The following is an 11,568-nucleotide window of genomic DNA, read 5'->3' as shown; positions in this document are numbered from 1 at the left end:
AAGAATATATGTAAATATTTAAATGAACCACATGGCTTACATTGTTTAAAGGGAAAAGGCTCAAATATAATTTTTTTTCATTGTTGATTAAGAAATTAGTGATTGGGATTTGTTCACTGAATTTTAAGGAAGTTGCATCTCAAATTTAAGCTCATTTGATTGAGAATTGAAGGAGATTGGCTCTCCTTGGAGAAGAAGATTCTTCGGGAAAGAATTGGGTAATATTTTTTAAAATCGGATAATTTAATTTACTAACGGAAGATATATTGGTTAATAAAATAAAGCTAATAAAATTGAGGGGGTATATTTGACCCTTTTCCCTCGTTTAAAAGTCCATTTATGTATGAGTTAGAAAATATAACACATTGACTTACTATTGATTCTCTTTGTTTGCACTCCTATCACACCTTACAAAAATGGAGAAGATTCAGCACAATTATGTGAAAGTACGAGGACTCAAGCTTCACTTTGCAGAGATTGGAACAGGTCCTAATTAATACTCCACGTCTGATCTGTGTTTTTTTTTTTTTTTTTTTTTTTGTGTAAATATAATTTTCTTCATCATCTTTTTGTTTTTCTTTCTGAATAATTGGTACTGAAGTAAAGTTATAATTAACTACATGTATACAGGTCCTTTTGTAGTGTTTCTTCATGGATTTCCTGAGATATGGTACTCGTGGAGGCATCAGATGATAGCAATGGCGGAGGCGGGATTTCGAGCCATAGCCCCGGATTACAGAGGCTATGGTTTGTCTGATATGCCTAAAGAACCTGAGAAAACTAAATTCAAGGACCTTGTTGATGATCTGCTTGACATGCTTGATTCATTAGGCATCCACCAGGTACAGAACCCTTTGTAGAGAATTTTTTTTTTTGTTTTTCAGACAGTATCCGGTATTCGTTTGGGGATTGACTAATCCAAATTCACACTGGAAAGTCCCACTTTGAGGTAAAACTCTCTTTGTTAGAGGCAATTGCATTATTAGAACTCTGAATATGAGATTTCATTAAGGATAAATAGGTACTTACCATCCCACCACATCGTAATTGTGGAGAAAGTTTATTCTACTACCTACATCAGCTGTCTTCTCTCTTTTTAAAAAGTAAAAAAAAATTCATTAATTACCACCAAGTCGTGTCAAAGTATGTACAAGTTGTAAATTTATCTAACACACAAGTACATCTCACTTTTCTTTTTTTTTTTTTTTTTTTTTTTTTATAAACGTGGCAGTCTGAGACTTTGAGTTAGCTCAGAGACACATCAATTATTTCATTAGATACTTGTTACCTCTTATTAGTAAAAAAGTAGGCAGAAAAGGATTCATGAATTGAGTTAATGAGTTCACCCTATAAGATTCTTACTATTAAGCTCATTTTACTTCTGAGATTTTGGTTTAAATTTTACTACAAGTTGATATTTTAATGATTTTTCGCATATATACTTAGCTAGGTACTTGTGATGAAAATGATAGATTCTATTGGACCATCAAATCTATTGTCGCGACCAGTTTGGCCCTGAGAATTTTTCACTTTTTTTTGAAAAATTATTTCACTTTATTTGGAAATCAATGTTTAGCCATGAAAATTCCAAATACAGGTTGAAGTTGTATTTGAAATTTGAAAAACACAAAAAATGTTGTTCTCACTTTTTCACTTTAATACATTCAAACAACTAAATATCTTTTGCAAAAACTATAACCGAACACAACTTCATCTTCAACTCCAACTTTAAAATTCCAAATAAAGTGAAAAATATTTGGTTTTCATGGCCAAACGCCTACTTAGAATTTTTTTTTTTCTGTCTCTGCTTAATTAGTCCATCAAATTTACTGACACAATTTTGCTATTTTATGCAGGTTATTCTTGTGGGGAAGGATTTTGGAGGTCGAGTAGCTTACCATTTTGCACTACTACACCCTGATAGAGTTTCAGCAGTTGCAACACTTGGAGTTCCATTCCTTCCCACTGGTCCAGTCACATTTCCTCGAGATCTCATTCCCAGAGGTTTCTATGTGTTGAGATGGCAGGTAATTTCATGTCTTTTATATACAAAAATTACTCGAATATAAGAGCGTGTTTATATGGCGTAATTCACTTTTTGGAAAATAGTTTTCATGAGTAAGTCATTTTCTAGTGTACAGTTGACAGAATATACTTTTCCGAACATCTATCTTTCATCAAACGAGAAAACGTCAAGTTACAGAAGCATTCTATTCTGAAAAGGCTTAAGCCTAAGCTAATTCCCTCCATGAAGTCACTCTTATTTCAAGAACGGGTGATACTCCTTTAACTGCAGATTCACTAGCGCCGGTTATGAACCCAAAAACAAGAAGAAAGATAACAGCATCTACTCAGCCACCCCGACAACGAGAGCACTAACAACAGATAGTAGAACAGAACTAACAACATACAGGCATTCAGTTAGCTTGAAAACTTTTTCATAGTTGAAAATCAGATGCTTCCTCAATAACTATCTTTAGAATGCCCTACTTCTCTCTTCAACGCTTTAAAATGAGCTAGAAAGCTTGGCCTCACTTATGGACGGAAGTGATTTTCCTTCACATTAAGCTTCATATTGCTAGCTTCGACTTACACATTATTATTAATCTTCAGTATGCAAATATAGCATGAAAAATGACTTTCTATACCAAATACACACTCAATTTTTGCAGGAACCAGGGCGAGCTGAAGCGGACTTTGGCCGATTTGATACAAAAACAGTAGTTAAGAACATATATATTCTATTCTCTGGAAGTGAACTGCCAATAGCAAAGGATGATGAGGAAATAATGGACTTGGTTGATCCTTCTACTCCATTGCCTGCCTGGTTCACTGAAGAAGATCTTGCAAACTATGCATCTCTTTATGAAAAATCAGGCTTCCAAACTGCACTGCAGGTGCCTTATAGGTCAGTCACTTCAAATTAAATGCTAATGGTGGTCAGATTTAGGGCGAGTTCCGTAGGTTTAATAGGCAGATCTTGTGTCACTCCATCTGGTCGTGTGAAACTGGCATGTATGATCTTGGTTTTCGAGACTCTTTCATGAAATTTCAACAATTTTTCCACTCAAAAGCCCATAGGAAAGGAATTAATGCTCCTACAAACCCATTATTTTTCACTCTGAAACTATGCATTACAAGAGAACTTTTGTAGTGTGTATATGCATAATAACATTACGCTTAGGGTTTGAGTAAAGGTGTTGGGACAACTAATTCCAGCATAAAATTCTACATAAGATAATATAGTGTTTGATTGGCCACACTAAGAGAAAATGGTTGCCACATAACTAATGCATCATTTGGTTGGCGATATTAATGACACCTCCTTTGAGTTGTGCGGTAATATACGTGTTATTTTATTCGAGAACGAAAATGAAGTAAGAATACGCGTATTAATAATGCAGAAACTGTTCAAACACAAAATATTCCCTTTTAAAGTATGTGATTCATATCTAACGATATCTTCATTACTCATCACGCATAAATTCATACATTATAATCTCGTATAACTAGTACGCGAACCGTTACTTCACCCACACTGGCTTTAAATCTTGAATTCATTCCCTTACTTTATAATCACTAGATCTTGAATTCAACTCTGTGGCTGAAAATATGATGTAGCTCGTCCAATAGACATTTCTTCATTTCATTTAGCACATTTTTTCTTTTAGCAGTTGTGATCTGGTAAAATATTAAGCTGGGGATTTTTGACAGGGCTTGGCTAGAAGAATATGGAGTTGAAGATCTCAAAATCAAAGTTCCTTGTCTGCTTCTAATGGGGGAGAAGGATTACGCCCTTAAGTTTGGTGGATTAGAGCACTTCATATCAAGTGGAATGGTTAAAGAATATGTACCTAATCTAGAAACCACATTCTTACCAGAAGGAAGCCATTTTGTCCAAGAACAGTTTCCTGAACAGGTCAATCAGTTGATCATCACCTTCCTCAATAAGCTCATATGATGAAAATGAATCGAAGTAACATATTTTTCCACTTTGTAGTTCTCTGAAATCTCTGAATTAAATAAGATAATTTCTCACAGTTGAATGCTGATCACATGTTGATCAAACTATACCATATCACATTTTCAGCATATCTCTACTTGTATGTTTATGTTGAATGGGGCAACAGTTTACATTTTCTGTTATTCTTCATTGATGTTTGGCCAAAGCTTCTAGACAGCCTAAAGTGCTTATTTTCTTTAAAAAAATCAGAAAATTGACTTGAGGCATAGGATAAAATAAGTGTGTTTTTCATGCCTCGAAAAATATATTTTTTCCAAAACATGTTTCCAGAGACTTTACAGCAACATTTTCTGTTATTCTTCATTGAATCATTTCAAAATAAATGTTAAAAGCATGGCCAAGCAGGCTAGAGACATTTTAGATCTGCCTTAGTCAAAGTAATCTAACAGGCAAGAAGGATCATAGTGCAGTGCTCAACTAAATGTTTGTGGTAGGCATTCAAGTGAAGAAATGCCTAAGCCGTCCTCCCGTTATTTTCAAAAATCACTTCTTATTGTTTCTAAAAGTTGTTTCTTTCAGAAAAGAAAGCACCGAAGTTCCACTAGCACAAGAAATTGTCAAACTCATTTGTAGGGGAAATGGGATAAAAGCAAATGAAATAGAAGAAATTCAGGTGCATGTCACAGAAGTGAGTTCTCTATACATGTACGAGAAGTACGCTACTACTTCATCTCTCTCAGTGGGATGAACTTTTCACTCGTAGGCCGGAAATCTAGCGTTTTTCGGATCTGTCATGTCTAGGAAAAGATAAGCCATACCCGCAATACCTTCAAAAAGAGAGTAAGGGCTATCTCCTCCATGCATCTCTCCTTTTGCTATTAGCTTGTGAGCTCTATCAAGAAGGAAGCAGGCAAAAGCTTTGGCTCTATACAAGTACTCCACATTTCCTGTGAGTCGATACAGAGATAGGAAGACGTATGCATTCCCGCTGATGCCATGACACAACCCAACACGCTTAAGAAGACCGCGGTTCCATACTACCTCTGCTGCCTCTGCTGCTGCATTAAGAAATTCTCGGTCTCCAAAAACCTGGCATTGGAATATTGTATGGCAATTCCAAATTACAAAATCAAGTGACAGAAAGTCTTTAAGCTAAGGAAACCAAGAATTATATAAATATTTGAAAATGCAATTTCTTCATTTCTTCGTTCCTTTTCTACTTATGGTGTCCATGCCAAAGTAGGAATGCAATAACGCTCATTGACAACCCAATTTATTTCAGAAATCAAATGCAATGATAAACACACTCAAACTTGTCCATGGATAACAAGGTAACTTCAATGCAGAATTCGATATATCGCGATTAGCAGTGGCAAAAAGGCGGGTTGAAAACGGGTTAAACAAAAGCAGATAAATATCCAACCAGCCCATATTTAACACGGATAAAAAATTGTTTAACCAACGGATAAAACAGATATCCATACTATCCATGGTTTCAGAAATAAGTTAGGTGAGAACACAAGCTAAAAACCAAAAATAAGCTTAGACTCCTAGAAAGTAATTACTCATGAAAAATAACAAGCAGACAAATGGGTATTGATAATATAGATACCCATATTATCCATCTGGATATCTATTTTATAGTGGATAATATCCATATTTGATCCATTTTTAAAAATTCAGTTATCTGACCCAGTGAGTATATATTTAAATAAAGAGGTTACACAGCATATCTGTTGAACTGTTAAAAAACGTTAACAAAATTTTGCCAAGAAAGACAATAGAGGACTTGGGATTTGGGACTACTCAACTTTTTTGTTTCCAAGCATATAGACGGGGTGGAAACAGTTGAAAGTGCACTTACTTATGATGATAGGAACCATTGGAATTAATGCGCTAAGCAGTTACCATATAAAAAACTTTGGAATTCGTCATTGTAAAAGATGCTAGAACCTCTTACATCTCAGGAGCATCAAAACAAAGGAAAAAAAAAAATGTTCTATGTAATTACACAAGGGAAGTCTGGATGCTCAAACTCCCTTAATTAGTACAGGAAATGATGAATCTTCTATCAGTACGATGCCACACATAATGCATGTGAAGTAAATATAATTAAAGGGGTTATTACCTCAGCTGCCTTGACAAGTGTTAGTGCAATACCGGGAGCTCCATGGCACCAATGCACGAGTAAATCTCTCCTCCTATCTTCTTCACTTGCAGGGTAATTTCCACTGGGAAACCGATTTTTAACCATGTACTTTAAAGTCTCTTTGACATCCTCAAGATCATCAGGGTCCAGTTCAAAGTCCATCAAAACATGCATAATTCCAGCCAATCCATGAGCTGCACCCCAGTACATCTCACCGTACCATTCATACATCAACGGGCTTCTGCCCTTCCCTCCCAATCTTCTTCCATTCTTGATGATTTCATTGATCACAGCAGCCTAAGATGCCACCAAGAAAAAGTAAGTTCGGATTCGACCACAACCGCCTGATTAATGCCTGCTTAGATTACAGAACTTGCTGTTGCACTTACAGTGTAGGTGGAAGGAATTGTTCCTTTGCCAATATGCTTATTTATGAATTGAAAGGCCCAGAGGTATCCAGCTCTACCATACAGCAATTCATCAGGAAGATCTTTGGTTAATTTTATCTGCTCTTAGAACCAAATGTGTATCTTATAAGCTATCACGTAAAGGAAAACAAAAGGGAAGCTTATATAAAGAAAAACTTACAATATGAAAAGTCTAGCAATCAACTATTAAAAACGAACCTCTTTAAATTGAGACACATAGTAATAAACCAATTGATCATCGCCCATGTACTTGGCAACGACAGCACCTAGTGCACAAACCCCCGCTCTCCCACATAGGAACGTCACATCCCTGTAATTCATTGATCAAAGTAACACAATAATCAACCCCCAAAAAAGGGCTTTTTGTTTAACTTGCTGCAGTTTGAAGCTTTAAATTGAAAAGCCAGAAAGTCATCACGTACCTAAAGCTCATTTTATCAAAATTAATACAAAAGATTTACCAAAGAAGCCCATTTTTTTTTCTCATCTGCTGCCATTTGAGGCTTTATTGAAAACACCAGAAGGGGATGCCAACTAATTAGAACTCATGGATCCAAATAACACATTAAATCAACCAAAAAAAGCCATTTTGTTTACCTTGCTGCCATTTGAAGCTTTAAATTGAAAAGCTGCCTAAATCTCATTTTATCAAAAGTAACACAATATCTACCAAAAAAAGTCCATTTTCCTCATCTTCCTTCCATTTGAAGCTTTATATTGAAAATCCCACAAAGGGATGTCAAATAGTTCAAACTCATGGATCCAATTAACACATAAAATCAACCAAAGAACGCCATTTCGTTTATTTTGGTGCCATTTGAAGATTTAAATTGAAAAGCCACCTAAAGCTCATTTTATCAAAACTAACACAATGTCTACCGAAAAAGCCCATTTTCCTCACCCTTCTGCCATTTGAAGCTTTAAATTGAAAACCCCAAAAAGGGATATCAAATAATTAAAAGTCATGGATCTATTTAACACATAAATCAAAAAAACAAGGCCGATGTTCTTATCTTGATTTCATTTGAGCATTAAACGAAAACCAAGAAAGGAGTGTGAAATGGGGATCAAAGTAACAAAAAAGATCAACCAAAATGTCCATTTAGCTTATCTTTCAGCATTGGAAATCTTAAATCGAAAACCACGATGCATATATATATATATATATATATATATATATATATATATATATATATAAATATATAATAAATAAAGGATTGATTTGGGTGGATGGAGGGCAGACCTTGAGTGACGAGAAGCAGAGTCACAATCCTTAACAATCTGAGAGCAAACAGAAAGGTCGTTCGTGTTCTTTGTCACCTGATAGGCCTTGAACAGCAAAAGAGCAGTCCCAAGTGTTCCACAGTAAAGAGTAAAGTCTGGAACCTGTTGCCTTGTTAGTCCCCATGTCTCCACCACTATCTGTCAGCGGTCGCACCAGACATCGATTACTCAAAAAAAACAGTTATACCTCAATCTCAAGCAGTTATACATCAATCCTTATAGCCTATTTGGCCGAGCTCTCAAAATCTGCTTAATTTGAAAAGTGTTTTCGTGAGAAGTGCTTCTTGAAAAAGTACTTTCGGAGAGTAGCAGTTTGTGTTTGACTAATCAATTTGAAAAATGCTTTTGCAAGATATAGCAGCCACTTGTGCATGGCCAAGGTTCCAAAAGTGCCTACTTTTCTCAACTTCTGCTACTACTCGAAAGCACTTAAAGTTTTCTATAAAAGCTTGGCCAGACACCTCAATTCCTTAAAATAAGCACTTACAAACACTCGTTGAGACTTTTCAGGAGTGTGGCCAAACAGGCTATTCAGCTTCATTTAACCCTTTGAAATCTTACACTACTCAATAATTTAGGGTTAAGGGTTTTGTAACAACTGCTGCTACTACTCAACCTCAAACTAGAGAAGTCCACTGGTATATAAATTACAAGTTCTCTACAAGAATTAGTTAACAACAACTCAAAAAAGTTAACCTCCACTATATAAATCCTCATTATCCATTCTGTTTCACTTAGACCCATTTCATTCTACTACTTAAGAATATATTCTTTTTAAAATTTGACTACTTAATACTCCCTCTCCGTTTAAATTTATTTGGCTGATTTTGACTTGGCACGGAGTTTAACAAAATAAAGAAGACTACGGAATCTTGTGTGGTCTTGAATTTAAAGATACTCCCTCCATCTCTGATATTTGGCACAAATATCTATGTTTCGTGTCATTTTACATCCTATTCTTATGACTTTTGTCCCTTAATCTATGATGAAATCGTCGTATTTGAACTTATGTCGTTATATTTCATGTGTATAGGTACGATGAAGACAAACGATGGAAAACCGGGCTAAAAGTGATTGACTTTGGAGCATATGATGACTACACGAGGTGACGAGTCGAAGACCACAAGTGATGAACTAAAAGGAAAAAAATTGAACTGAAGGTCTCGCTTTTCATCCGCATAGCGGAAGAAAAGCGGAACCAGGCTTGCGCTATCCTTCCGCATCGCGGAAGGAAAGCGGGAGGCCTCAGAACATTGCGCTTTTCTTCCGCATCGCGGAAGGAAAGCGGGGTTCTGCGGAAGCTTTCCCGGTTCGACTAGGATTAGGTTTACTTATTTTTTGTTTTTACCCTAGACTATATATAGATATTTTATTAGCTGAAAAAGGTGTCTTTGGGATTATTTCAAAGACTTGTAAGCCACCGTTCTATTTTCTCTCTCTAGGTTTATTTTATTTTTCATCTTTTTCAACCCTAGGTTATTCATGATTTCTTTTGTCTATGATCGAATCATGAGTAGCTAAATTTCTTAATTCTAGGGTTGTGGCGAAAGACTTGAAAGTTGGTTTGATGACAATTATTATATATTGATTTTCCATATTTTGGGTTGCTTATTTATTCTTGATCTTAATTATTTGATTATCTGGCCAATAGTTAGACACTATCTGTGGTGCGCGAATTGGACTTGAGAAAGGGAATTCACGTACGTAATAAGAATAAATAGAGTTTGTTCGATTTGATCGTTTGGCTACTGAGGATAGAGATATACCCTTTAGCCCTACTTAGTTGAATACGGAGAAATAAATGCGTTCTTATTACCTCTGACGACCATAGAGATATAGGCGTTATAGTAATATCTACAGGCTTGTAAGTAGTTCGAGAGAATATCACAAAGTATAATTAACCCGTCAACTAGTAACCCAGAAAATAATATAGGTGGAATTGTCCGAAGATTAACTGGATTGTCGAAAGCCATGACCCTAGATCTTTCTCTCATCTGATAATTCTTAAAATCTTTGTCAAGATATTCCCAATCACAAAAACACCCATCACAAATTGTTTACTTTTCAGTTTTAGTTTTAGTACAATAAACATCTTGATTTTCACTTTCTTGAATAGTTTCATCCGAATTTGAATTAATTTAACAGTAGAATCTAAGTCTCTGTGGGATCGATATCTGGACTTAACAGTCTATATTACTTGTACGACCACGTATACTTGCGTGTGCGTTTGGGAGCAACAGTCTCAATTTAAGTGTTTTATTTTTTTAGACTATCCAAAAAAGTGTCTCTAATCTTTTTATATTTAATAAATTGAAAAGTCAAATATCCTACATGTCAAATCTAAAACCACAAGAATTAAAGTATATTATACGCATCTTTAATTAAGTATCAAAAGATTAAGAATCTCCTTTTATTCCTTAAATTTTGTGCCCAGTCAAAATATAGCATGGACTAATAGTACCAAAATATCCATCTTGTTCATGTTTTTTTTAAACACAGACTGAAAAGGCAAGTAAGACAAAAAACTGAAATAGAGAGATTATATATATTTATGTGTATAAGGGAAGAAGAGTTATTTACAGTTTCTTTAAGATCGAGAGCAGCACGTTTGAACTTCTCAGATAGAGTATTATACGGTGTAGACAGAAGCTTCAACAGTGATTCATTTGTGCCTTGTGGAATTGGTTGCTGTTGTAACTGTTCTTCTTCAACTCTTGGATTCTCTGCTACAAAATCAGGCATTACATTTGGATAAAACCTGTCCGACATTTCTGTAATTCCACCAAAAATTCAAGAACTATTTTTTTTTTTTTAACATAGAGAGATGCTATGTTGAGTATGCTGTTGTAGATGCTATACTGAGTTGTCCCGACAAGAAAATTTGAGAAGACTCTGAACCTTACACGTGTACTTGTCGTGGCATCGCATCGTGAAAAAGTGGTAGGTGAAAATATATATATGGTTAAAGGGATATACCCCTCATTATAAAAAGGTATATATATATATATATGTTATCAATATAAAATTGATGCAAATATACTCCTGTCATTATAAAATAATATAAATATATTTTTTTTATTGATGGTGTTTTTTAAAAAAAATTATTTAAGTTATTTTTTAATTAAAAATATCACGTGACTTAAAAAAAGTTTACCCATTTTTTTGAGTAAACATATTTTTCTATAGCAACATAGTAATTTTTTTCTTGTGATGGGTGGGGTCTGATCCGTTTAAAAAATGGGTAGATTTATTTTTTTTAAATTATGGAGATTTTTTTAAACCAATTATACCCGACACAATAAAAAAATCACCATGGCTTTAGAAAAATATGTCTACTCAAAACGAAATAGGTAGACCTTTTTTAAAGGCACGTTGCATTTTTTTAATTAAAAAATAACCTAAATGATTTTTAAAGAAAAAACTCCCATCAGCAAAAAGGGTATATTTGCACCTTTCTTTCTTAAACTATTTAGGTTAAATTAAGAAAGTTTTAAGTTAAATTATTTCTAAATATAAAAATATATTATTCTTTTTGGGATAGACTAAAATGAAAATTGTATCATATAAATTAGGACAGAAAAAGTATACAGTCAAACATCTCTATAATAGCACTCGCATATAATAGCACCTCTCTATAACAGCTAAGTTTTTTCGGAATTAATTTTTTATGTTATATTTTCCTTCTCTATAACAACATTTCAACTATAACAGTAGCAGCCAACGTTGTAACAGTACACTCTTTG

At 34.6% G+C, this 11,568-nt stretch overlaps 2 protein-coding genes across 2 annotated transcripts; one reads left to right on the top strand and one right to left on the bottom strand.

Annotated features, from left to right (window-relative positions):
• Positions 1–332: 332 nt before the first annotated feature.
• Positions 333–4,052, top strand: LOC132053376 (uncharacterized). The gene is made up of 5 exons (XM_059445370.1): positions 333–486; positions 631–842; positions 1,857–2,027; positions 2,673–2,908; positions 3,715–4,052. The coding sequence occupies exons 1-5, from the start codon at positions 417–419 to the stop codon at positions 3,959–3,961; spliced, it is 936 nt and encodes a 311-aa protein (XP_059301353.1). The 5' UTR covers positions 333–416; the 3' UTR covers positions 3,962–4,052.
• A 396-nt stretch (positions 4,053–4,448) lies between these two features.
• LOC132053375 (lanC-like protein GCL2) lies at positions 4,449–10,698 on the bottom strand. Its single transcript, XM_059445369.1, has 6 exons — positions 10,406–10,698; positions 7,785–7,963; positions 6,740–6,851; positions 6,503–6,619; positions 6,093–6,410; positions 4,449–5,053 (listed from the first exon to the last, which is right to left on the bottom strand). Exons 1-6 carry the CDS (start codon positions 10,592–10,594, stop codon positions 4,718–4,720), a joined length of 1,251 nt encoding a protein of 416 aa, XP_059301352.1. The 5' UTR covers positions 10,595–10,698; the 3' UTR covers positions 4,449–4,717.
• Positions 10,699–11,568: the final 870 nt, after the last annotated feature.

The sequence above is a fragment of the Lycium ferocissimum genome, chromosome 4, assembly GCF_029784015.1.
Source record: "Lycium ferocissimum isolate CSIRO_LF1 chromosome 4, AGI_CSIRO_Lferr_CH_V1, whole genome shotgun sequence".
NCBI classification, from domain to species: Eukaryota; Viridiplantae; Streptophyta; class Magnoliopsida; order Solanales; family Solanaceae; genus Lycium; species Lycium ferocissimum.
Note: the sequence above shows the minus strand (reverse complement) of the source record. Positions and strands in the feature narration are given on the sequence as shown.

Coding starts and splice junctions, on each gene's coding strand:
- LOC132053376 (XM_059445370.1), top strand. CDS start 417: ATGGAGAAGATTCAGCACAATTATGTGAAAGTACGAGGACTCAAGCTT. Junction 843..1,856: donor ATTCATTAGGCATCCACCAG/GTACAGAACCCT, acceptor TATTTTATGCAG/GTTATTCTTGTGGGGAAGGA. Junction 2,028..2,672: donor TCTATGTGTTGAGATGGCAG/GTAATTTCATGT, acceptor CAATTTTTGCAG/GAACCAGGGCGAGCTGAAGC.
- LOC132053375 (XM_059445369.1), bottom strand. CDS start 10,594: ATGTCGGACAGGTTTTATCCAAATGTAATGCCTGATTTTGTAGCAGAG. Junction 6,852..7,784: donor TCTGCTTCTCGTCACTCAAG/GTCTGCCCTCCA, acceptor AATGAATTACAG/GGATGTGACGTTCCTATGTG. Junction 6,411..6,502: donor CAATTCCTTCCACCTACACT/GTAAGTGCAACA, acceptor GTGGCATCTTAG/GCTGCTGTGATCAATGAAAT.